This window comes from Odocoileus virginianus, chromosome 30 (assembly GCF_023699985.2).
Source record: "Odocoileus virginianus isolate 20LAN1187 ecotype Illinois chromosome 30, Ovbor_1.2, whole genome shotgun sequence".
Taxonomy (NCBI): Eukaryota; Metazoa; Chordata; class Mammalia; order Artiodactyla; family Cervidae; genus Odocoileus; species Odocoileus virginianus.
This window is the reverse complement of record NC_069703.1, coordinates 32,510,849-32,538,456: the sequence shown is the minus strand read 5'-3', so window position 1 is coordinate 32,538,456 and position 27,608 is coordinate 32,510,849. Positions and strand designations below refer to the sequence as shown.

Genomic DNA, 27,608 nt, shown 5'->3' with positions numbered 1-27,608 from the left:
CCCTTTGTCTCTGTGACCGTGTTTCGCTTAATGTGTGTCTTGGCTGACACTGGTACACCATCCCTGCCCTTGCTTGGTTACTGCGCAGGGGATCTGTTTTCCTTCTTTCAGTTTCAGTCTGTGGGTTTTCAGGTCTAAAGTGAATCTCTTGTAGGCTGAATGTCATTGAATCTTGTTTTTAGAAATCCATTCTGCCAACCTTTCTTTCAATTACACGAGTTCAATCTGTGCTGTGCTTAGTGGCTCGGTTGTGTCCTACTCTTTGTGACCCCGTGGAGTGTAGCCTTCTGTCCATGGGGATTCTTGCGGCAAGAATACTGGAGTCGGTTGCCATGCCCTCCTCCAGGAGATCTTCCCAGCGCAGGGATCAAACCCAGGAGTTCAGTCTACTTGTGTTTAAATTAATTACTGAAAGAAAACCACTCACAGTTGCCATTTTGTTTTTTTTCCCACATGACTTAGAGCTCTTTTTTGTTGGTGATGGCGTTATTTATTCCTTTATTACCTTGCTTTTCATTTGTGTTTATGTAGTGATATGTTTTAATTCCCTTCTCATTTCCTTTCATATATATTCTAAAAAATACTTTCTTTTTGGCTACCATGGGGAGTACGTGTAACATCCTTCAGTTGTAACATTCTATTTTAAGCTACTAACAACTTAACTTCAGTTACTTGCAAATAGTTCTTTACACCTATGCCTCCTCTCACTTTATAATATTGGTGTCACAGATTGGGTCATTATATATTATGTATCCATTAGCATACCTTTATAATTGCTTTTATGTTTTTAAGTCCTGCTGCTGCTGCTAAGTCACTTCAGTCGTGTCCGACTCTGTGCGACCCCACAGATGGCAGCCCACCAGGCTCCCCCACCCCTTGGATTCTCCAGGCAAGAACACTCGAGTGGGTTGCCATTTCCTTCTCCAATGCAGGAAAGTGAAAGTGAAGTCGCTCAGTTGTGTCCGACTCTTACAACCCCATGGACTGCAGCCCACCTATAAGTGGAGTTATGAGTCAAAATGAAAATAATAAAGGTTTTTTTTTTTTTAATGTGCCCATGTATTTCCCTTTACTGGATAATTTCTTAGTTTTATATGGCTTCTGTTTATTTTTGTGCGTACCTTTGTTTCCAGTATAAAAACTCTCTTTAACATTTCTTGTAGGGCAAGTCTTGTGCAAACGAACTCCCTCAGGTTTTATCTGGAAATTTTCCCCTCATGTTTGAAGGACAGTTTTGTGTGATATAGAATTCTCATTTAGCAGGTGTTTTTTTGTTTCCCCCTAACAGTTTGATTATAATATATTTCACTTAGGGTTCATTGAGTCTATTTTATTTGTATGTCCTTGTCTTTCCTCAAATTTGGGACATTTTCAGCCATGGTTTTTTCAAACAAACCCTCTGCCCCCACTGTCTTCTCGTGTAATGCATATATTAGTTTTTTGATTGGGTCCCTTATCATAAGTTCCTTAGACTCTATCTACTTTTTTTCATTATATTAAAAATTTTTCTTCTCAGTCTTGATATAATTCCAAAGCTTTTCTCCTCAAGGTCACCAATTCTTTCTTCTGCCTCTTTGAATCTGCTGTTGAACTTTTCAAGTGAATTTTAAAAAGAACTAAACAGACATTTCTCCAAGGAAGACATACAGATGGCTAACAAACACATGAAAAGATGCTCAACATCACTCATTATCAGAGAAATGCAAATCAAAACCACAATGAGGTACCATTATACGCCAGTCAGGATGGCTGCTATCCAAAAGTCTACAAGCAATAAATGCTGGAGAGGGTGTGGAGAAAAGGGAACCCTCTTACACTGTTGGTGGGAATGCAAATTAGTACAGCCACTATGGAAAACAGTGTGGAGATTTCTTAAAAAGCTGGAAATAGAACTGCCATATGACCCAGCAATCCCACTTCTGGGCATACACACCAAGGAAACCAGATGTGAAAGAGACACGTGCACCCCAATGTTCATCGCAGCACTGTTTATAATAGCCAGGACATGGAAGCAACCCAGATGCCCATCAGCAGACGAATGGATGAGGAAGCTGTGGTACATATACACCATGGAATATTACTCAGCCATTAAAAAGAATTCATTTGAATCAGTTCTAATGAGATGGATGAAACTGGAGCCCATTATACACAGCGAAGTAAGCCAGAAAGATAAAGACCATTACAGTATACTAACACATATGGAATTTAGAAAGATGGTAATGATAACCCTATATGCAAAACAGAAAAAGAGACTCAGATGTGTAGAACAGACTTGTGGACTCTGGGAGAAGGCGAGGGTGGGATGTTTCAAGAGAACAGCATCGAAACATGTATATTATCTAGGATGAAACAGATCACCAGCCCAGGTTGGGTGCATGAGACAAGTGCCCGGGCCTGGTGCACTGGGAAGACCCAGAGGGATCGGGTGGAGAGGGAGGTGGGAGGGGGGACCGGGATGGGGAATACATGTAAATCCATGGCTAATTCATTTCAATGTGTGACAAAAACCACTGCAATGATGTAAAGTAATTAGCCTCCAACTAATAAAAATAAATGGAAAAAATAAATTAATAAAAAAAAAAAAAAACCAATTGTATTTTTCTGTTCCAAAGATTGTAAACTTGTTTTCACAGTTTTTGTTTCCTTGTTAATATTCTCATTTTGTTTGTATATTGTTTTCCTAGTTCCCTTTAGGTTTCTGTGTTTCCCTGTAGTTAACTGATCATATTCAATACAGTTGTTTTCACGTCTTTGTCAAGTAACTCCAAAGTCTGTCTCTCTTTAAGGTCAGTTTCTAGAGATTTCTTTTGAGTGTGTTCCTTTGAATGTGCCATGGTTCCCTATTTATTTAAATGCCTTGTAATCTTCTGTTGATAATTGAGCATTTGAAAAAACAGCCTTACCTTCCAGTAAATTTGAAAACTGGCTTCTTGCAAGGGAAGACCATCAGCTGTCAGCCCAGTAAAGGCTTCAGGTCATCTCAGGCATTTTCTGTGCACACATCTTCCCTAGGCTTGCATGTTTGGTTCCCCCCAGTCCTATAGTGTACATGGCTCCTTCTAAATGCTGTGGTTTGTCAGTCTTACCCTGACTTCTTCTCAAGGCCGTAAGTGTCCCGTTTCTGTTGTGACCTTCCGCCTCTCACCTCTTGCCCAGGTGCCTGCAGGTCTGAAATATCCTTCAGCTGTCACGCATGTCAGCAGGCTCCACTCCTTTCAGCACCCCAGACTTCCCCCCATGCCATGCCACTGTCCCTGTCCGTGCTCTGAGTCAGGAGACAGAAACCAGCCCCCTCAGGCCTGCTCCAGACAAGCCACAGTGGTGCAAGCCAGTTAAGCCCTTTTCTTTCTGTCTTAAAGGAGGAGCTGGGAGTTGGATGTCTTACTTCAGATTGTGCCAGACCAGGTAAGGGTTGAGGCAGGGAGAAACGGAGAAAAACACCACTATATTTCATGTTCTCTTGAATGTGGTTATGTGGAGCTCAGGAAGACAGTTTTTTAACGTTCCTGGAAGCGATATGGATGGAAATTATTTTAGGTTCACAGTAAACCACATTAATGTGGAAAAGTTTAGTTTTGAGGAAGAAACTTCAGGATAGGGAAGCAATGTGCATGTTTAACATTTTATTTGCAAGAAGTAAAGAAGATCCCTTTCTGTTCTAGCGTTTATCTGAGTCAGTGTTCTGAGACTTTCTGGTTCAAGACTTCTTTATATGCTTAAATAAAAATTTCGGGATTTCTCAATATTTTTTGTCTTGTATTTGTTAATATTATATTAAAAATTAAAACAGGAATTTTAAAATAACCTAGTATGTAAATATGAATAATGTATTTTTATGAAGAAATGTTTTCCAAAACAAAAAAGTTGATGAGCAGAATTGTATTATTCAAAGCTTTGCAGATTTTTAAGTATATGGCTTAATAGAAGTTAGCTGGAGTTGTATCTGCTTCTGCCCTGAATCTGTTACATACAGTGTTACTTCAGTTGAAGTATGTGAGGAAAAGACAGTCTTCACGGGCCTGTAATTGGGAAAGGGAGGCCAGGCGTATTTTATACAGCTTTCTCAGAAACTGAAAGTGGTAGTTTCTTAAACGTTAGTTGCAGTATGGAATCTGAATCATATTCGTGAACTTCTAGTGCTCTGTTACGTTAAAATCTGTTAGTCTATCTTGCACTTGAATTGATTATCTAGTTTGTGTGTTTTGTATATCATCATGTATGGGTCCTTTGAAAAATATTGCTTGACTGAGTTATGTAGGTATTTCAAGTACTGTTTATTATACAGTATTTAAAAAACCACATTCTCACCTGGAAAGTCTACATGTTGGGAATGTGCTGACAATTACACATTTCTAAAATTTGAATTTTCATTTGAAAGGTTGAATTTTATCATTAGTAACAAGTACTTTCAATTTTCTTTGTGACAAGCTCACTTGTTCTTTTTCAATAAAATGTCTGTCATGTATCAAAATCTAGGTAAGTAGCTCGTCTGTTGTTTATTCTTTCAAGTGAAAAAAGCACTACTTTGAAAAAGCACCTAATTCAACTTGTAACTTAATCAATTTTATAAATGCTTTTTCTTGATATAACCATCTAACCCCAATATACTGTAAAAGTGTTTTGTTTTCTCTCATTGGTCACACAGTATATTAAAAAGACATGTTCTAAAACTTCCTTACTTACTTCCGTACATTTTTATGACATTTCTATATGATCAAGTTACAGATATGGAGAATAGGTTAGTGGTTGCTAAGGGTTTTGTGCATGAGAGGTGAAGGAAGGAAGGAAAGAAGGTTCCTGTGGCTACTATAGGGTAATGCAAAGGATCTTTGTGAAGAATCTTTTCTGTATTGTAACTATAGTAGGGATTATAGGAAACTATAAATGTGATAAAATCGCTGAGAACTAAATATACACAAAAACTGGGTACATGTAAAACTGGTGAAACTCTTAAGTGATTAAAATGTATGTAAATAAAATCTAAGTAAACCAGTGGGTTTTTTTTTTTTTTTTTTTCAGTTTATTTCAGTTCATCACAGAAATTTCTGTTTACACTGGTTGTGTAGCTCTCAGGAAGATAATTGATTGGATGTTGAAGGTGCTTGGAAGCATTGTGCGTGCTTACATGGTCAAAATGCTGGTCTAGTCTTTAAGGTATTATCTTTACTTCTCTGGCCAGATTTAGATGTCATACATTTATTTGATACAAGAGTTTCTCACTATTTATATCCTATAATAGCAAATTAATAAAAATGAAGAAAAACATCTATTGCATATATTTATGCATATAGTGTTATTCACTCAGTCGTGTCTGACTGTTTGTGATCCAATAGACTGTACAGACTGCCAGGTTCCTCTGTCCATGGAATTCTCTAGGCAAGAATAGTGCAGTGGGTAGCCGTCCCCTTCTGCAGGGGAACTTCCTGACCCAGGGATTGAACCCAGGTCTCCTGCATTGCTGGCATATTCTTGACTGTCTAGCCACCAGGGAAGCCAGTTAATGCATGTGTGTGTGTGTGTATACACACACACAGTTATAAATCACGGAGAAGGAAACGGCAGCCCACTCCAGTGTTCTTGCCTGGAGAATCCCAGGGACGGCGGAGCCAGGTGGGCTGCCGTCTGTGGGGTCGCACAGAGTTGGACACGACTGAAGTGACTCAGCAGCAGCAGCAGCAGTTATAAATCATTTTGTTAAAACAAAATTGAGAACTTTTTATAACAATGACTGAAGTGACTTAGCAGCAACAGCAGCAGGTAGTCTTTTTTTCAGATTTTAAAAGTCATATCCCTAAGATGATAGAAATGGATTTGCCTCTGGAACCATTAAAGTACTGTAGTATACATGCCAACATTTTTAATCAGTCTGGAATTTTTTAGTATCATGAGTTGAGGGTATGTACCTACCTTTCCATCGGGTGATTATCTAGTTATCCCAACAATGTATAAAGTAATTTTTATATTTCCCTAGTGCTTTGAAATACTGCCAGTACATTCTGTCCATATATGTGCATATTTGAACATACTCTGTGAATATTATTCTTTCCATATTGTCAAATGCCCCTCTGTATCATTTTTAATGACTGCAAAGCATTATACTCTGTGACTGAGTAAATACTTTGTACAGCATATCTGTCTGTCGATTCAATTGTGAATTTCTTGAAGCTTATAAAACTAGAAGCCATGTTATTGGCCACATTTAGGCACAGCATAGTCTTTTCTTTGTATTAAATTTCCATAAATCTTTTTTATTTAGTTTTCATTGTGATTTCTGAGAAGATATTTCAGTTGTCTTCCAAAAATATTTAAAGAAGTGCACATAATATAGACATCGTATTGAATTTTCGAGTTGGCTTATACTGTTCCTATCACATGAAGGGAAACTGAAAAACAGAGGTTATCTTCAGTGGGTATAAAAGTAGCCAATTCTTTTTGATTCATGAAAAGAGAAAAGTACATACAGGCATGCCATAGAAATATTGTGGATTTGATTCCAGAATGCTACAATAAAGCAAATATTGCAGTGATGCAAGCCACACAAATTTTTTGGCTTCCCAGTCCAAATAAAAGGTGTGTTAATACTGTATTGTAGTCCATTCAGTTCAGTTCAGTCACTCAGTCATGTCCAACTCTTGGCGACCCCATAGACCACAGCAAGCCAGGCCTCCCTGTCCATCACCAACTCCGGAGTCCACCCAAACCCATGTCCATTGTGTTGGTGATGCCATCCAACCATCTCATCCTTTGTCATCCCCTTCTCCTGCCCTCAGTCTTTCCCAAATCAGGGTCTTTTCAAATGAGTCAGGTCTTCACATCAGGTGGCCAAAGTATTGGAGTTTCAGCTTCAACATCAGTCCTTCCAATGAACACCCAGGACTGATCTCCTTTAGGATGGACTGCTTGGATATCCCTGCAGTCCAAGGGACTTGCAAGTCTCCAACACCACAGTTCAAAAGCATCGATTCTTCAGTGCTCCGCTTTCTTTATAGTCCAACTCTCACATCCATACATGACAAGTCCGTAGTGTGTAATAATAACATTATGTCAAAAAAAAAAAAGCAATGTACATACTTTAATCACAGTGGTGGTTGCTGAAACTGGAGGTGACTGTGGCAATAAAAAAATAAGACAACATTGATGTTTGCCGCTCAGTCAGCTCCTTGTCATGAAGAGCTTCTCTGTAGCATGCCATGCTGTTGGATAGCATTTTACCCACAGTAGACCATTTTCCTTTCAAAATGTGCTCCAATTCATCATCTGACTTTTTGCAGTATTCTGAATCCTTTAATTGTCATTTCAGCAATCTTCCCTGATCTTTAGCAGGACTGGAGTCTGTCCCAAGAAACCCTTTCTTTGCTCAGCCACAGGAAGCAGTTCCTCATCTGTCAGAGTTTCATCATGAGATTGCAGCAATTCTGTCAGATCTCCAGGCTCCACTTCTAATTCTAGTTCTCTTATAGTTTCTTTCACATCGGCAGTGACTCCTCTGTTGAACTCTCTAACTCCTCAAGGTCATCCACAAAGGTTGGAATCAACTTCTTCCAAACTCCTGTTATTGTTATTATTGTTAATATGTTGACCTCTTCCCATCATTCATGAAGGTTCCTCATGGCACCGAGGATAATGAATCCTTTCCAGAAGGTTTTTAGTTTACTTTGCCCAGATCCAGCAGAGGAATCACTGTCTGTGGCAGCTAAATAGTCTTAAGAAATGTATTTGTTAAATAGTAAGATTTGAAAGTCAAAATTACCTTGTGAGTCATGGGCTGCAGAACGGATGTTATGTTAGTAGGCATGAAAACATCATAAATCTTTTTTATCTCCATCAGAGCTCTTGGATGACCAGGTGCATTGTCAACATGCTGTAATATTTTGAAAGGCATCTTTTTTCTGAGCATTAGATCTCAAGAGTGGGCTTAGAATATTCAGTAAACAATATTGTCAACAGATGTGCTATCCAGGCTTTGTTGTTCCATGTTTGCAGTACAAGGAGAGTGGATACAGCAGAATTCTTAAGGCCCTAGACTTTTCAGAATGGTGAAACAAGCAGGGACTTCAGACACATTAACCCCTGTCAAGAGAGTCAGGCTGTCCTTTGAATCCAGGCATTGAATGTCCTCCTTTCTAGTTGTGCACCTCATAGATGGCATCTTCTTCCACTGGAAGGCTATTTTCATCTACACTGAAAATCTGCGGTTTAGTGTATCCACCCTCATTCCTTACCTTAGCTAAATATTATAGGTAAGTTGTTGTAGCTTCCACCTCAGCACATGTGGCTTCACCTTGTATTTGTATGTTATGGAGACAGCTTCTTTTCTAAAACCTTATGAAACAACCCCCTCTGCTAGCTTCATACCTTCCTCTTCCAAATTCTTCACCTCTCTGTTTTCATAGAATTTAAGAGAGTTTGGACCTTGCTCTGGGTTAGGTTTTGGCTTAAAGGAATGTTGTGACCAGTCTTATTTCCAGACCACTAAAATTTTCTCCACATCAGCAAGAACGCTGTTTTATTTTTTTACCGTTCGTGTATCTAATGAAGTAGTAGAACTAACTTTTCTTTTGCATTTACAGCTTGACTATTTGGTGCAAGAAGCCAGGCTTTCATCTTAATCTTGGCTTTTGACATGCTTTCCTCACTAAGCTTCATCATTTCTAGTTTTTGACTTAAAATGAGAAACATAGGACTCTTCCTTTCGATTGACTGCTTGGAGGCCATTGCAGGGTTATTCACTAGCCTGATTTCAGTATTGTTGTGTCTCAGGGAATAGGGAGGCCCAAGGAGACGAAGAGAAAAGGGGAACAACTTGTCAGTGGAGCAGTTGAAATACACACAGCACATGTGGATTAAGTTTGGTGACTTCTATGGGCACAGTTCATGCTGCCCCACAACAGTGGCAATAGTGACATCAAAGATCACTGATCACAAGTCACCATAGCAAATATAATAATAGTAATGAAAAAGTTTAAAATGTGGTGAGGATTACCGAAATGTGACACAGACACATGAAGTGAGCAAGTGATCCTGGGAAAGTAGAGTTAATTGATAGTCATGTTTGTGTGGCGCAGGGAGCCACATTCAGTATCTTGTAATAACCTGTAATAAAAAGGAACCTGAAAAATAATTACATGCAGATATATATAACTGAATCACCTGAAAACTAATACAGCGCTGTAAGTCAGCTATACTTGAAATAAAAAAAAGACTGGCATGCTTAATATTGGGTTCCTGCAAACCTTTAATTTGTAAAAATCACAATATCTGTGAAGTGAAATAATGTGAAGCACAATAAAATCGGCTGTGCTTTTAATACACAGTATATAAAATAAAACCTACAATTTGTATCCTATATCCCCCTTTCAGTTACCTTTCTGTGAAATAGCAATTTTAAGTGTGCTATATATCTTCCCAAGACATCTTTTTAAGTATCCTATTTGTATATATCAAAAAATACTGTACAAATAGGGTTTTTATTCTGACTAATTCTGTGATTTGCTTATGTCATTAATATTATAGATATCTTTCCATGATAGTTTATATAGATTTTCCTGATTTTTTTTCTTTCCTCAAAATTTGCACTACATTCTTTGATTGAATATAGTGTACTTTAACATCTCTTTTATAAATGGAATATGCAATTCTTCTTTATTCTTTGCCATTATGAATTTATCTTTAGGGTAAGTTTTTTGAGGTGTAATTGTGGAATAAATGTAGAAGCTTATTTTAAATTGGGTAAGTATCATCTGATAAATGTTTGAAAGGCTGTGGCTGCTTGATTTTTAAATTGGATTTGTGTGTGTGCACACACGCACAGTGTGACTTTGGTCTTCATGGCGTCATTCATTCATTTAAGAGGAAGTGAGCGTTTTAAAGCAGGAGTACTGACCTTTCATCTCCTTGTAGTGTGCACAGTGCTTCGAATTGTGTGTGAAGCATATTAAGAACTATCTAAAGTCTATAATTGTTTGCTTAATTTTCTTCTTTTATATTTTGAAAATTGAAACTTCTTACTAATTTTTTTTCACATACCCTTATTTTGAAAACTGTCAGCATCTGGACCTAAGATGCTGTTAGTGTGTTCTGTGTTATACGGAATTCATTCTCAAATTTCTATATTTAATTGTCCCAGTCACTGTTTTTTAGTTATTATTCTTAAAGGTTATGTGTGCAATACAAAGTGTGTTTTGATTGGCTTGTCTTCCTTCACTGGCATTTCCTTAACAGATTTTCAGTTACCACCATTTCCTATTTTTTCTTAGTATGTCCAGTTAATAAAAATGATTAACTTAGGAGCTTTCGTTGAAACTTGAAAATAGTGATGAAAATGAGACTATGTCTGTACCTCTTGTAAACTTATAAAATGATCTGGATTGCCATTTAAATACAAAGTACTCATGTACATATCCTTGGAGAAGTAAATCTTTGTGATAACTTTGAAGGTATTTGAAACAGAAAAGTATAAGTAAAATCTGTGATGACTATCAACATGACCATCCCTTGTCTCCTTTGCATTTGATGTTATAAATCGTGCGCAAAGACTGTTCCCACTCAAGCTTCTGCAATATTTTTGAACAAAGTATGAAATAGTATGTTAAATAGTATGTTAAGTTCCTCCAGAATAATTTAATCAATGAACTTGGGTAGTCATGTCATTAAATGCAGAAGAAAAGTACAGAGGCATCTCTCATAGTTATACCCCCTGCCTCAGCAGTAGGTACAAGTCACATCATTCCTATGAAATTTCTAAAACAGTCACAAAGAATGGAAGTATTCTCTGTGAGAAAGCCAAGTAATCTGTAGGCAGGATTTCCGTGTCAGCGCCCCTCTTGAAGTGTCGCTCAGGCACAGCGGCGTGCACCGACATGTGGCAGTCGTCACATGTCCCGCTTTGCATCAGGCAGAGCTGCCTGTGTGCAGGGTGTGCATCCGCTGGTGACGCATATTAGTTAGATATGAGGAGTACCTGATTATTTTTTGTCTGTTTGAAAGAGTAATTCCAAGCTGAAGGAAAATAAATTATTTGTTTTATTAATACCTGTTTTGAGAGCAATGATAGAGTCTCAGTATTTATAGAGCACCAGCTTTGTGTGGACAGTAGGGTAGTATTATACAATGAAAGAACTTGAGCGTGAATGTTAATTCACTTACTTGTTTTGCAGTGTTGACAACTGGCTCTGGTGTGGAAAATATTAGTCAAAAGTTTCAATAAGATGAAATATGGCCAGCATGCACATTTTCAGCATCTGCAGTGAAAGAAATCTTGATTGTTCTTTTTTTCCTATAGTATGCCAGCTATGAGAGGGGAGAGTACTCACCTAACTTTTTGAGTAGAAAGAGATAACATTTCTCTGTGTTTTTATAAGTGGTGTATCTCAGCACTGTGTTTATTACCTGGACAGCCAGAAGTTTACACTTCAATATACCACTAACTATATATTGAAAATAAAGTACAGTGTTCCCCACCTTATCTGTAGGTTCACTTTCTGAGGTGTCAGTTAACTGCGGTCAAGCAGTCTCAAATAAATTATTCATCAGTTTTAAATTGCTCACCCTTCTGAGTTGTGTGATGAAATTGCTTCTTATTAGAGATTTAAGATAAATTCTAAAAAGGTTGCACTGATTCTGAATTGCTGGATATTGTGATAAAGATAGGCCTTTAAAAACAGAGCTGTAAACCACATTAATGAACACTTTACTGAACTCTCAAACTCTTTAAAATTGAGTTACCCAGGCCACATTTACTCACAGTATGATACTGTTCTTGTCATTCTTTGACAGACCCCTTATCCCTCTGGACAGAATGCAGGTCCAACCACGTTGGTCTATCCTCAAGCTTCTCAGACAATGAATTCACAACCTCAAACCCGTTCTCCGGTAAGTAAGCAGAAGGTTGTTCTAGAAAATGTTCTCCACCTAAATTTGTGTTTGTTGTAGCTTAGGTTCTTTTGGTTCATATTTTTATTTGATTTTAGAAATTTATTACAAAGACAATTTTTAAAATTATTATTACTGTTACTGCTGGATAGCATTGCATTTTCAGACCTTTCCTATGGGAATTATTTAAATTTATTAAGAAAAGAACAAATGGAGCCTTTTCCCTTTTTTTTTTCTTTTACTTTTTTGTGTCATTCAAGTTCTGGTTGCATTCAAGTTCACTTCATTTCAGCTCTTAAGTTTTTGTTTGTACTGTTCAAAATTCAGGAGATTTGTAAAGCATGGTTTTGAAAATAAATTACATTTCATTAATTGGGCTCTGAGATTCCAGTGCCTAGGGAAGTACAACTTTTAAATCAGTATTAATTACTTGATCAGTTCTATTTGACTGTGTGGACATATGCATGACTTACACCAATGGTGTGTTTATTTCTTCAGATGGTAAATAAATTGTCATAGAAGTATAAACACTGTCATCCTCTTTGCTCATCTTTTACATGGTTTGCAATAAGTATGGCAAAGACAGAGAATTTACTCAAGGTTCATCCTTCTGTTTCACAAAAGTGTACAGTGGCTTCAGCAGTCCATTCCTTAGAATGGTGTTTCCTGCCCTGCATGATTAGTGTTTGCTAGAAGGTGCTTCTGTAACATCTCATTGTCTCTCACGCCCCTACTTCTGTCTCCGCTCTGTGTTTTTCTCAGAGTACAGGGATCTTCTTTTGGTTCTCCACCTTTGCTTTTTTGCCTGTAGTACAGGAATATTTCATTGCATTAGCTTCTATTCATTTGATTTTATGCATGAATTTAGGAATATTGAAGTTGATGACAGAATTCCTCAAAGAACTGTAAGGTCATAGACTTCTCCAAGATGTAATCTCTCTCTTATCCTCTTCCTACCTTCCTTTCCCTGTTTCCCTCTTCTTCAATCCCTTTTCTTAGATCCTGGTTCTCCCCCGGGGGTGGAGGAACCATTCTAAAGAGGTGGGACTTTGGTCCTAGTTGCTTGTTTGCTTGTCTGGTTTTTTTGTTTTGTTTTGTTTGTTTACTTTTTTGCTGCAATGGTCAACAAGATGTCTGATGCAAGTTTTGTTCTGAGAGTGGTTTGGGAATGTGGACACTTGACCACTTGGAGTGGGCCTTGAGATCTCGCCAGATTACTTTAGATAGGCACCAGTTCTAATCACTAAACATGGAACATTATGGTAAGCTGTTATTGCAAAGAATTCTATGGCCCTTTTAACCCCTCTACGCCTTGTATAATTATTGGGAAAGAAAAGAATTTACATGGTTAGAACTGGCGCAAAACCTGACTGAAGAGCTGCATCTCTAAACCAGTTTTTTTGACAGCCCAGCAGAACAGTGCCAATACATTGCACAGACAACTGGAAGAGGAGGAAGGTTTTGGAACAGACTCCCGTTTACAGGTCCTTGGCTGGAAGAGGCTGGATAAAATACTGCATTGTAAGCAATATAACAAACTGTACTTCTTGCAGGCAGTGGTGCCTCCGGCACTCATTATTTTTGACCACATCCATCTATTGGCTGATGAACACAAATGGATTGATTGCATCCTCTCTGAAAGTCTAACCTGGCATTGCAGTTTTTGCCAGGCATTATGGGGAAAAGAATAACAAATTGGGTGGGTCTTTTCTATTGGGAATTAGACAGGAGTAATTTGGGGTTTAGAGGGATATCCCTTTGAGATGAATTTGATTTTAAGAGATAAATTTCTTTTTAAAAGGCTTCTTTTTCCCTCTTTCATTTTATAATTGGTTATCAAAGGGAAAACTGTCTGTAGTTGTCAGCCATTTTTCTGTGGTCATAAACTATCTTCAGATACTATCCTCTATGCAGTTTTTGCCATCTGCTCTGCTAGTGACCATTACCACCCCCATTACTAAAAACCACACACATAACATTCCATTACATACCCCAAAACAAGTGCAAGACTAGCAGACCCTGCACACTCTTGCTTCTTGTTTTGGGTCCAGTTTTCTTTATTTCGTTTGTGTTGGTGCTGGGAGGGTAAAGTTGGGTTTGGAATTTGGCAGGATAGCATTTTCTTCTCACATCCCAAGTTGCCATAGTCCAGTCTCATCCATCCCACAGCTACCCCAGCTGGTGAGGAGAGGTAAGCTGTTGCACTCAGGAAGGGACTCTTCCCATGGCTTTGTGGAGCGGCTAAAGCTTACTCCATTCTATTTCTGCATTAATGGGCCATTGGCGATTGCGCAGTTTAGGCTTTTCTGTTCTTCCCTGGACAGCTGCCTTTGCAATCCAACTGGCTTCAAGTGGCCCCCCTCCCTCCTTGAGGTGATCTTTGTGCCTGTATTTCTGCTTGACACTTGTATATTGTTGACAGTTTTGTTTAAAAGTAAAAAAAAAAATTGAAAAACTACCTCTCTGTTCCATTTTCTGGTTATATTGGAACTATTTAAAACTGTAATTTATTGTTTAATAGCCTCCAAAATAGTGAAATCATTGAATGCTTCATGGGGGGAGGGGGGCAGTTTGGCTTTTGCAGTAACCTGTAACCACCGGTTATTTTTATATTCTGTGGCGCTAAGTGCCAAAGGTGCATCATAAATACTGGTCATGCTCAGTTACCAGCTGTGCACAGAAGAGGGAGTGCGTGGGTGGGTGGGAGCGTGGGTGGGTGGCGTTAACATTGGATCTGAGTTCACAGAAGGCTGCTTTCCTTAGTATCTACAGTCCTTACCATCTTAAAAACCCCTCCTAGAAAAAAGAAACAAAAGTTTTTATTTTTAATATAAGCCAGCAGCAATTACAGTTTGTTCTGTTGCTTACAGTTACCCGTAGGATTGAGACTATTGTCATTACAAATGAAAAACTCAATAGCCAATGGTAACTAGTGCAAAATAGACTAGGGTACTTTCCCACTAACTTTTATTTTTTTAATATCTGTGTAATTTTATAAGGTACTCCTCTTGCTCATAGGAAGTTCCCTTTTGACTGGAATATTCCAAATATATAAAGTTTCAATTTTTATTGTAGAGCCTTAAAAATGGGGCCTTTCTGTGGAACAGTGATAAGACAGGTACTTCTGTACTAAGGTTAATTTTTTAACATGGCCCTTCTCTCCCATTTCCTTCAAAAGTGTCATGAAGAAATATCACACTCCCACCCCCGTGTGAATACCATGTGGGTAATAGTACCTATTCTTGAAACTTGATGTCCATAGTTAGAGGTATGATCTGTTTTCTTTTCATAGTTGGAAAATTGAAAATATAAGACTTCAGTTTCTTTGAAGAGAAAATGTTGTGCAAGAAATCTGGCTGCCATTATCATCATTCTGAAAAACTACTTTACATTGGTTTTTAGCAAGTATAATGGCTGGCTAACATGCCCTGATCCTACAAGTCATGGAGAACTCGTTAACTTATACTAAATAGTTTCAAAATGTGTTAAAACAGTTTTCATTACTTGAGCCATAAGGAACATTTTAGCTTCTAAGGTAAATTCTTGATTAGAGCTGTCTTCAGTCATCTCCTACATTGTGGCATGTGACCTACTGCAATTTCTTGAAAATTTTTTATATTCAGTAGTGACAGTTGAGAAAATAATTCTGGTAACTTAAATTCTGAGTACAGGGACTTGTTTCTTAGTTCATCTTCAGTCTTCTTCACCTGTAGTAACGCGCTAACGGAAGGAAGGCTCTATAGGAAATTAAACAACTGAAAGAAGATACATATTTTAGCTCCTTAAATGTTTTAAATGAAACCCTTGTTTGGTTTGCAGTGAAAACGTCTTACTAAATATTTTCTTTTAACTGTTAAATTGAGTGGTTAACATTTCAGTAGTTAACGTGTAGGTAGCCAGTAGGTGACTCTACGTGTCTGAATATTTTCTCTTTCCTTTTTAGTAAAATCACATCGAAAGTCTGATTTTGCTCTGATGAATTATTTGATCCTAGAGCTTTTGTACTTAAAATTTTATGGGTGAAAAAGCTTTTTCTTCCATTCTAAGTTAGGGAAAGTAAGAGTTGGAATATGTTTTATCCTCTTTCAAATGCTCTGTGGTTTACCTAAAAAGTTAAGTTTTCTTTTGTTTTTGTTCTCAATATCAGATAGCAGTAGGTACAAGTATGCAGTCTTGTGCTGTTGTGTCTACATAGTAATTGAGAAATTTGACTTCTTTTACTCTTTTTTTTCTTCTTGAGCTTATAAGAGTACCACTTTGACTAATCATGTTAAAGGATGGTGTTCTTTACCTCTGCTTATTGATATGCCTGGTATTAAACTTCACTAGTTAATCGAATTTAAATATATATAATTATTTATATATTTCCTTATATATTGTAAATATATATGTTTATATATTTATAATATATGTGATAAATTTTAATCTTTAACTCCAAGAGATGAAGATAGTGAAATTTCCATTTCATATGTGAGATACCCTGTTTAACTTAAGTACAGTTTATTTTCTGCTGGACATTAAAATTACCTCCTGGCTATTTCTTGTAATGGGAAAGCATTTCTCATTCCCTCCAGTATTATCAGTAGCATAAGCATAGTTGGCTTTTCATATGTTTGTCTTAATATAACCACTTAGTGTTTCAGACTTTCTTTTGTTTTATTTTAGGGTTTAAAAAAATTCCTATCAGAGAAGCACTCTTACGTGCGTAACAGCTTAGCCGTTTCTCTCCCAGCTGATAAATGGCAAACTATTTCTGAGAGAGGTGTTAACCTGTTGAATCTTCTCAGTACCTGTCTGTCACTGTCCTGCAGCAAAGCTTTGACTGTTTGTGTTTTTTTCCTTGTGGGTTTTATTTCTTTCGGCATATTGTGTGAACTTTGGTTTTTGTTGTGGTGTTTCTGACTCTCTGTGCCTCTCCTTTTGTGTTTGTTCTCCCTCCTTTCCTCAGTTTGCAGCGGGGCCTCGACCTGCCCATCATCAGGTACTGTACCCTTGCCCCTTCACTATTACCCTGAACTAATGCGTGGGGGCTTTAGTAGTTTCTGACTCTTAGAATGCTGCCATTCCATGGACCCACTCAAGCTACTCTTCAAGAGTAGCTTTAGGACTTCCCTGGTGGTCCACTGGTTAAGACTCTGCACTTCCCATGCAGAGGATACAGGTTCCACCCCTGACTGGAGGACTAAGATCCTACATACCTTGTGGCATGGCCCCTACCCCCCAAAAAAAGAGTAGTTTTGGTCTGATTTAATACAATTCTCTTTATTCTTCACTGATTTCATAGCATTTTGTTATTAGCAGACCAATTTTCTTCTTTTTACAACACAGTTTAAAAATAAAGAGTTTCTTAAGCTCTTACAGATTTTGTGGATATCTGCAGTAAGTTTAAATTTAACTGAATGGAATAGGCAACATTCTAAGAGTTTTCTGTTAACTAACTTTCTGATGTAACTTGTATTGATGTGTATATAATAGTATTAGTATTTCTAAAACCACTTAATCTCAGTTACTAACATAGGCCTAATAAATTGATTAACAATAATATATGTTCATTTGCTGCATAGTTATCTTTATTTTTAGCATATATAGAAAATTGATACCTTATTTAATTTTAATATTTTTAGCCTATTCTTTTAAATGAAGTTATTATGTAAATTAAAATTTCAAAAATGTGTATGCGGACACTAGTTTATTTAGCAGGAATATACTAGAGGGAGTGGTTTGAGAGAAAGGAAAAGAGTTGCAATGTTTTTCTCTCAAGTATTCTGAAACATTTTCTCATTCTATGGTAGAAAGAGCCTAGGATCTTCTAAATTCTAAACCTGATAGATCTGGCTTTATATTACCAGCTCTACTGTGTAACCAACTGAGTTAAGCAGTTCTTTTTCTTAGCCTCAGTTTCCCTGTGTGTAAAGTGGGGCTAAATACCCTTTACATTAGAGATAATATATGTAAGTCATCTGACATAAAATAAGCAGCCAGTAAGTGTTAGCTATTTTTAATATTGTCATGCAACTTAGTATGGTTTGATAAAATGAGAGAAATAGTACCAGTGTCTCCCTATGGTATCATATTGGATGTTGCTTAATTGAAACCTTTAATTGTCTAGCAGTGATTTAATAAAAGGCTCTACTTTTAATACGGTTTTCCAGTCTAAATGATGTAAAAACCAAACAAATTCTGAGGTGTTAAAAAAGATATTTTGCAGGAGAACTCAGAGGTGGTTGTATGAAATGGATGGCAGTTCTTTGGATTTCATAAAGAAATAAAACTCGGGATAGTTTTTGCTTGATAGAGATAGCATTGTTGCAATGCTTTAAGAGCTTGGAGTTCGATGTCAGCTGGACCTTGGTTTATGGCTCGGTGGTTTTGGATAGACTGCTTACTGCTTTCAGTCTCCGTTTCTCATCTGCAAAGTGGGGATGATATCAGTACCCTCTTTGGACTAATGAGAAGATATGTGAGATAATACAAATAACATGCTTAGTGGAGTGTTTGGCATATACTACGAATCTGGTGGATAAGATTACTAATAATGAAAAAGGATAACCTCTTAGGTTAAAAAGATTGATTATACATTTTTTTCAAAATAGCAAATCTGCTCACGAGCCTTAGAGTCAAGGTTTACATTTTAATCAGGGATAAAGCCAGAGATTCCTGACAGAGAGAAAGCTCAAAGATCTCTGTTGAAGAAGCAGAATAAAAAAACTAGTGACTCAGCAAAAAAGTTTCTGAGCTCCTTGGTACAAGGCTAAGTGTTTCTATTACTTGAGTTCAGTTGCAGTGGTCCTCAAATAGGGATGTTTAAGTCTTTATATATTGTCAGCTTTGGGAAAATCTAGTTTTTAAAAACTTTCTTCCGAGTCTAAAGGCTTGTGATGCGTTTTATCTTTTTCTAAAATTTTAACAACCAGGCAAAACTTTGAAGAAATCTTTCCGAGAAAAGGTGAATTTCTATCCTGAAATCATTTTTCATGTGTAATGTATCTCAGAAAATGTATTGTCAGATTAGTCCTTTATTTATCTGTAGGATGATGGTTGTGAAATTCCAGCATATTTTAGCTGTTAAAAGGTAGAACTGTATATGTGTGTATATTTATTATTTATCCATTAGCAAGAAACCCACACTGGTTCTTGAAGATGGGTTATTGAGATACAGCATAAACCCAGAGCATTGCTTTTGGATCTGAAAACTTCAGGTAGCTGGCTGCTTTTACTATGATATTCTTCCTTTTTAAACACAAATTGCATTTTTTTCCCTTGTGCCTCACAGAATTAAGTAAGGAAATACACAGCGTTGGCTCAGGCTACTGCAGTAGCTGCTTTGGAGAAGTGGAGGAGGGGAGAGCGTGGTTGGAGTGGGACTGCTGAGCATCAGGTAGCTTGAACCAGTGTGTGGGATGCCTTCGAGGACCTTGTTAGGAAGAGTTTGCATCTTGTATTCATGGATGGAGAGGCCAGTTTGGCTTGTTTCCCTATGGAATTAGTATTGGCATTTTGGATGGAGTAAGCAGTTATGAAAAACTGCTCTCTATATTGCAGTTCCTTTAGCAACCTTTGGGTTAATGCATGCCAGTGGAATTCCTGCAGTGACAGTTTAAGAAACAAAATGAAACCAATACCTCCATACGTTTCCAGATACCCTCTGTGGAAGTGGTACTGTTTCTCATTTAAGAATGACTGGCTGAAGTCTGTATTTAAGACATCTCCTCAGACCTAAACCCTGAGAGTTTCATGAAGAAGGAGATGCTCATGATATGAAGCAAGACATAGAGAGGCTTGCGTAAAGAAAGCAGTATTGTTGAAAACAAATGTTGACTGGCATACAGAAAAGACTTTTTTTTAGGGAAAAGATTTATGTCCTGGGATATTTTTGGTTTGTTGTGATTAAGACTCAAAGTTGAATGAAGGCCCCCAATTTTTTTTTTTTCCATCCCATCTATGGCTGTTTTCTTTGGCCAGAAAGAATTGAGTCAAGGGTCAGAGTCCGTTTTGACTAGTTAGGATTAGTGAATAGATGTCTCGCTTCTCCTCTATTACATCATTCACCAGTGGCTGCCTTTCCCATCATGTGTCCTGTCAATGTTTTGATCTCGTGTTTTTTTACAAAATAATTTGATGCTGGATGACGTTTTGATGTTTCTAAAGTCCTGTAGTACTTATATAACTTCTCATAGATGTTTAGTAACAATTGTTTCCATAAACTGTGGACTAAAAAAGATGCACAAGGTGAGAGTTGTGAGTTAATTTTTACTTGCAGCAAAATCAGAAGTATAGTCCTGGAGACAGCATCTCAGGTAGCTCTGAGAAACTGCTGCAAGGAGGCAGGAGGGAGGATCAGTGTATAGTGATTTTTGGTAAAGGGGGAGGACATTCAATCAAGCACACAGTTTTTTGAAGGTTGTTGCTAGTCTCATGAAGGTTACTGCTAGTCACGAGGAGCAGACGTCACCACAAATAATTTTAGTGCTTTTCTAGTTGTGAGGAGATGTAAGTTGCTTCTTCTGAAACTATCTTCCTAAGGCCTGTTCTGCCATTTTTTCCCAGAGCACAGAGGGCCTCATTCTTGATCTCCACCCTGAACTCCTTTCAGGGTGTGTTGAAGGTCAGTGACTGCAGCAGTCTGTGATTTAATCCTTATGGAGGCAGATGGCAAGTGCCAATTTTTAGTTGGCAAAACGTTGCAAAGAAAAAAAGAATAGTTATTTAGATGAGCTATTTGAAGGTAATTCCTTATGAACACACTGTCATCCAGTTTAGTAATCTGGAACCTGTGTATTTTTTTTTTTCTTTGTGAGGTGGAGTTATCAGAATTGAAATGGAACCACAGGATTTTGGGTGGTAGACAGTTTTAGTTCAGAGAACCAGGACATTGGGTAGGATGTGTCTGTTTCTTGGCACTGCTTTCATTTAACAGATCTTTCCGTAGTCTTAAGAGCCCAGCCAGAGCTCTGTTTGAGTCCTTAAGTCAGGGATCCCGTGTTCTGAGTAAGGCTGTGCCAGCCACATCATCTTCCTGGTACAGTTCATTTTTGGCTTTTACAGGGAGTCTTTGGCTTAGTAATGATGTTCTTATTCTTTTTGCACATTATAACCTGAAGAGAGCTTTACCTTAGAATAACAGTAAAAGAAGTAGTCCTAACTTATTTTATATGCAAAACACTCTTGGCTTTAGAAATATGTCAACTATGTTTATTCCAACGTTTGAAAATCCTGAGGTACCTAGAAACTGAAAGAACAGAACGTACACCCAGAACTAAAACAAGTGACTTAGTATAATGTAGATCTGGTCTTTGAAGATTGTGTAGTTGTGGTTTAAAGTTACTGATGTTCCTGTCCTTATTTTACTTTTGAATTTCACAAGAAATATCAAGTGTTGGTTTTATACCATGGCTGAATAGTCTTTGCACTTTGTTCATGGAACAAAAACATTTTGCAGTATGTTGATAAATGATTTAGTTCACATAATGTTCAAAGAAATTGGATTTAGCATTAATAAATAATAAGCTTCATAAAACTTAACAGTATTTGGCATCAAGGAATTGTTACCTGGTGGCAGGCATTGAAACTATGCATGTTTTCCAATTGTAATTTGGCTCTTTTTGCAAAAAAATTTTTTAAAAAGGAAGAAACAGCTAGCTTGTATTCCATCCTCTCCATTATGACCTCTAAAGGTTTCTGTACTCAAAGTTGTGATATTAAATTTGACGTCCTGGTCCCTAATACAGAAATATTTATATTGCTCTAGGCAGTTTATTAGATTTGGAAAATAAAACAAATGAAGGTGTTGAATTTGCCTCTAGGACCAGACCTGGCATATCAGAGTTTAATAGATAGGAAATCTGACTAAGCATCTCTGCAGTCTTATTACCACAACTCTTGTATTTTTCAGAGCTTAATGTAGGCCAATGATGGGCAGTTTTATCTGGTACCTAACTCACAAGGAGTTATAGGATGGCAGCAGAGACAGTGACGAAAATATGGGTTGGGAGTTGTCATAACTGGGATTCAGTCTAACCTTTATTGTAAACTAATCTTTGACCTCAGCTTGATGTGTGAAATGGGTAAAGTATGCTCACGCATGAAGTAATACTGAAGTATTACAATAAGAGCATGTATTTCCTAAGGGTATTGCGATAATTAAAAGTACCTGCCTGTCACAGTGCCTGACACATACTAGGCCCGCGATAAGTGTCAGGCTCCTTTAGCAGTGAGGCACCTTTGCCTTTCACCGAGCTCTGTCTACCTGTGAACGATGTGCTCTACAAGGGTGCTTCTGTTCCCGGCTGTGCATCGCTCCTGGCGGATTCCGTAGGGGCTTCTTCCTCCCTCGGACAGGGTCCTCTGCGGGAGCACTGTCACACACAACTTTCTGTGATGAGGTGCATCTTCTCTATCTGTGCTGTTCACTATGGCAGCCACTAGTCATGTGCAGCTGCTGAGTGCTTGAATTATGCATTGTGGCTGAAGAACTGAATCTTTAAGTTTTAATTTAAATAACCACGTATGATTAGTGCTGCCTGTTGAACAGCTCAGCTATAGGGCTTAATTCCTTAGGTCTAATCTCCTATTCTTAGTGAAATCTAAATTATCTGATAATATAGGCTGTGTGCAGGAAAACACAAAGAATTTTAAATGAATAACCTTCATTATAAATTGTTGTAAGTCAGCAGAACATCTGATTCATACTTGAGTGATATCCCATTATGTGGACTCTTTACCACTTGTCTTTTTCTAGCTCAGAAAATCATAACACTATTATTTTTCCTTGAGTGCTATTTTTTTTAAAAAGATATTAACCTAACAAATTCTTAATTGAGAATCTTACTGTTTATCCCTCCAGTAGGTTAAACTATCAATACATATGCAAAAAACTAGGGATTTCAGAAGCATAGTTTTGATATGTTTTTATTGCTTTGCAAATTAATAAGTACTCAGTGGTTTTAGGAAGAACTAATGTGATTGAATAAGTTTTTTATAGTTGCTGAAAATGAATAGGTGTTTTTCAATTTCTGACTGTTATATAGTTTTGGGGTTTTTTTTTTAGAGATGTCCTTGTCTTTTGATGATGTTAGAGAACAAATTCATAAGAAATGTTGTATTCTAATTGACAGCATCTTGGGAATTCCCTGGAGGTCCAGTGGTTGGTTTCATTTCGGGGGCCTGGATTCAGCCCTTGGTCAAGGAACTAAAATCCTGCAAGCTCTACATCACACACACACACCCCCAACACCCCCCCCCCCCAAAAAAAAAAAGAGAAATGGACATCATCTTCAGAAAGCAATGTGACCGATGTTGTTGGCCAGGAAACTATGGTAAAGGCATAAATACTGTGTCTTTAGAAAGATTTTCCAAGAGGTAATGTTTTCCTTTTTGCTTCTAGAGTGTTTCTATGAATGTCAGCAATCTTGAGTCCCCTATAAATTCAGCCTCTGTTTTAAATGTATCCTAGCCCTTTGGAGCTATTGGAGAAGGAAATGGCAACCCACTCCAGTGTTCTTGCTTGGAGAATCCCAGGGATGGGGGAGCCTGGTGGGCTGACGTCTGTGAAGTCGCACATAGTTGGACACGACTGAAGTGACTTAGCAGCAGCAGCCCTTTGGAGCTACCCAAAGTATCACCTCAAATGGGGCTGTCCTCTTCCTCTGCCGTTTTCCTGGCATACTAGTGGGCCATACTAGTGAAAGACAGAAGACTAAATGGATTGAAATCGAGCTCGGAGATGATGCTTATGTTGTACAAGGTCCTTCTCTCCTTGCCTATGTCATTTCAGCATTTTTATCAGTGACTTGGATTAATGCCTTGCCTGCCGAGTTGGCTGATGGTAATGTAGTTTTGACATTGCATGACATATTTCAAATACAGAAGATTCTATATAATCTGAAGTGATGGGTTGAAATTAGCCAGATAAATTTTCAGAGGAATAAAGCACTCAATTCCAATATGAGATTCAAATCACAACTATAAGAGTACACAGAGAAGTGAAGAGCATGACTTATTGCCAGGTTATGTATAAAGAAGATTAAAGAGTTTAAGATGACTGTAACTCAGTACTAATTGGTAGTAAAATGTTTTGACAAAAGAGCTGCTGTGATCCTTGTTCGTTAATGGAAGCATAATTGTCCAGAATAAAAGAGAGATATTGTTCCTTTATTCTGCAGCAGATATTTATTGAGTGAGGGCCTGGCACATTCTGGGCAGACCTGGATATTTATATTTGGCTCTCTACTTTGAGAACTTTGAGCAGTGGGAGAAAAAGTTTAGGGAATTTAAAAATATTAGCTGGATGGGCAAGGGTGCAGAATGGTGATTGGCCTGGAACATAAAATAGTGATAAGTTGCCAGTGATGGCAGGTTGTCACTTACAGAGAGAAAGGATTTGACTTCCATGTGAGTTTTGGGAGGGGAGATGTCAGACCAGAGGATAGGTGGTACAGAAACTTTGGAGCCAGTAGAAGGAAGAACTTTTGTGGTGTCAGAACTCCCATTTAACAACACAGTGGAACTGTGTTGAGTTGCTAAAGTCTGATAACCCCAAAGGCATGTCATTTAAAGATTCAAACTTTAGGTATATGGTTAGATTAAATGGCCTGTACTGTGCTTCCAAAAACAGGACGTGTTGCTTCTTTTAATGATTCTTCAGCACTCAGTGGAGAAGAAAAAGTATTCAGAAGCATTGCAAGCAGTTTGGGAAAGCCTGTTCACATCCACACTTTTCAGTAACGTATGGTTTGCTGCCATGCCTGCCCACTGTTAAATCTAATGCTGTATTTACGGTTGAATAGTTAGGAGGGAAGAGAATCCATATCTTTTTATTTCTTTGCTTGTCCAGCCATTATACCTTTTCTAGTCCTGGAGATAACAACCTGTGTGTGTGTGTGTGAGAGAGAGAGAGAGAGACAGACAGACAGACAGACAGACAGACCGACCGACCGAGAGATGTCGTGGTTTTTTTTAAAGGAAGAAACAAGTTCCAAATAGCCTGTCATAGTGAAAATCTTAGTGCAGTAAAGTTGAGTAAGTGTAGGCCTGTTAAATGTACCAGGGATTTAAAAAAAAAAAAAAATGTATAAACAGTTTTCAGTAACTCTGAAGGAAATAGAGAATTAAGAGTCTTGTAGGAAGAATAAATTTGTTTTCCTGAGTGATATACATGAGTTGTAATGAAGTGATTGATGGGGTGTTTTTCTTACCAGTAATCAATTATGATTGATGTGCTACCCATTAGTGTAGTTTGATAAATGTCCTGGCACATGCCTTCAGCTTTTGAAAAGAATTCTCCTGACTGACATATCACATGTTTGAAATTACAAAGGATATTCCGTTTCATGAGAGGTAAGAGTGTGTAACAGTTACAAGTACAGGCTCAGAACCTGAATATGTTTAAATTATACATGGGAGACCTTAACGATGTTACTAATCTCCCCATCCCCCTCAATTTCTTCATATATCTATCTAATACTGGTGTTAATAATAGTATCTGCCTTAGAGATTTGTAGTGAGGATTAACTTAATATATATGTAGTGTTCAGAGTGGTACCTGGTAACTGAAAGTGTTATATGAATCTTTGTTGTTGTTATTTAGTGTGCACGTTTAATACATTTTTTAGTTTCAAAGCTGAAGTCTTAGTTTATTTTTAAAAAAGTATATTGTATGTCCACATAACCACAAATTTAGTGTTTTACTGGCTCCAGGTATATGTTATTAAGAGTATCATTGGAAACATTTGTTTGTTTCTCTTTCAAAACAGCTAAAGCAAACAGTCTTATCCTGTTCAGAAATCTGCTTGAGCAAAATGTAATCTCAATTATTCTAGACAAGATGGTTAAAAATTCCAGCAGAACAGTTTGAAGATAGTGTTGAGAAATGTGGTTATGGGAAAACTGAACCCATATCTATTTTTCTTGTTCTGCATAAGTTAATGGAGTAGTTTCCTTTTTCTCTCTAGCCCCCTCACCTCCCCTTAACACCATGTGTCTTCAAAGGCAATAAGTACTTTGACAAATTAGTTGATAATAACCACAGTGGATCATCACGTGTCCGTTTAATCCTCTCCTTGTCTTGGCTGCCCTCTAGAGTTCATGGAAGGGAATCTTACAGAATTAATCTGTATCCAGTGTGCCTGACATCTAGGAGTGCTCGAACAATTGAGCCAGATGAATGACCCTGCTCTCCTTGAGTCTTGTAAGAGCTTTGTGGCTCCTGATACGTATACTGCATTCCAGAAAACACTCAAGTTCACATATGTTGATGAAAAATTGATTCTGTCTGCTGTGTAATTAAGAGAAGTGAAGTCTAGCATGGAAAGTTTACTAGTCCAGTGTTCCTGGTTGTAACTGACAGAAATTCTTGTGTCTGTCACCAAAACTGTGTCAGTAGAGATAATTTGAAGACTATTGTCTCTGTAACCCAGACCAGGCTCCTCCTGTATTAGCACCCTTGCCTCTCGAATTTCCTTCTCATCTTCGCCAGCTGCCCTCTGGTTTTCCCCGTTCGCTTCATTCTCCTGCTGTATGTCCCTGTCTGTTGCTTTTCTCTGCCTTGTTCTCTTTAGGGTTTTCTTTGCCCTGGGGTCTGAGGGCTGAATGGGGAGGAGCCTTGGGCACTGGATCCCAGGTCTTCCAATTCAACACAAGATGAAAAGTCACTTCCTAACACCTGTGGGTAGCTTGATACTCAAGAGTAGGACATGATAAAACCTGAGAGGGCCAAAAGGTCAAACTTGCCTTTATTAGGACCAGTAGCAGCGCTCACATCTGGAGTCGTAAGACAACTTGGGAGACTTTGGAGCTGGACAGCACTTTTAGATTACGACTGTATTTCCCCTTTTAAACCTGTAGGTGGCCTCTTACATACCTAGTTAGTTGAAAAGAGCAAGTTTCTGTCATTGTTATTAGCAAGTCTGGTGAAAGTTAACAAGCTTAGGTGTTTCTTAGGGCTTTCGCAAACTTGGAAGTAACCAAATGGCACTCCTACTGTTAATGCTCATCTCCACTCAAGATGAAAAGTAGGTCTTAGCTAAATAACTAACGCTGAATCATACCGTGGGGGTCCATGAGAGCCAGGAATAGGCCTCAGTAGTTCAGCTGTGCTTGTCCACTAAACAGACGTTTCCTTCCAAGCTGTTAAGACTTGTGGCTATACTGTTAGAATATTTTTGCCTCCAGATTTATTTACTTTGACTAAATGTCATTCGATTCTTTAGTTCCATGTGCCCTTGAATTCTTAAGTGGAGAACTGTCATTCTGATTTTCTAATCTTCTTTCTTCTCCTGTTATTACTAAATAGAAAGGTATTTTTGTTGAGCTGCATGCTATGTCCCACCCCTTCCTACTGATCTGTAAGCTTTTCCATTGGCTTTCTTTCTGTTTCCTGCTGCTTTCTTGCTTCATAATTGAAGGGAGGATTCAGACCCATCCAGGTAACAAACTACTGGTTCTGCATGGCCTCCTTATTTCTCTATCCCCTTATTGTTGTTATAAGAGTGACATTGATTGTTTGCTGATGAATACGTGCATTCACAGTGGGAATTTCCTATTGGTATATTGTTTCAAGGCTTTTAAGCCCGCAGTGAGAACCATAAATAATCACAAGTACTGATTGCCATTTGAAAGTTCCTTCCAGACCATTCTCAAGCCTGTCTAGATTTTCTGCTTTTATCGCAAGCTATTTGAGAAAGCAAAACTTGGTTCAGTTCCGTATGAGATTGCCACTGTTTTCAAAATGAAGGCTTTTC

General features: G+C 37.9%; 1 protein-coding gene across 24 annotated transcripts in view; it reads left to right on the top strand.

Moving 5' to 3' along the window:
• The window catches only part of EIF4G3 (eukaryotic translation initiation factor 4 gamma 3), a 348,977-nt gene that overhangs the window by 172,427 nt on the left and 148,942 nt on the right, over positions 1 to 27,608 (top strand). For 9 of the 24 annotated variants that reach the window (XM_070458865.1, XM_070458863.1, XM_070458856.1 and 6 more), the window contains 5 exons: positions 11,776 to 11,871; positions 12,871 to 12,912; positions 13,279 to 13,392; positions 16,820 to 16,852; positions 27,273 to 27,293. In XM_070458865.1, coding sequence (XP_070314966.1) covers positions 11,842 to 11,871; positions 12,871 to 12,912; positions 13,279 to 13,392; positions 16,820 to 16,852; positions 27,273 to 27,293 — 240 coding nt within the window. In that variant the 5' untranslated portion in view covers positions 11,776 to 11,841. The remainder of the gene's footprint in view (positions 1 to 11,775; positions 11,872 to 12,870; positions 12,913 to 13,278; positions 13,393 to 16,819; positions 16,853 to 27,272; positions 27,294 to 27,608) is intronic. The other 15 variants (XM_070458859.1, XM_070458845.1, XM_070458862.1 and 12 more) reach the window with 12 other exon arrangements.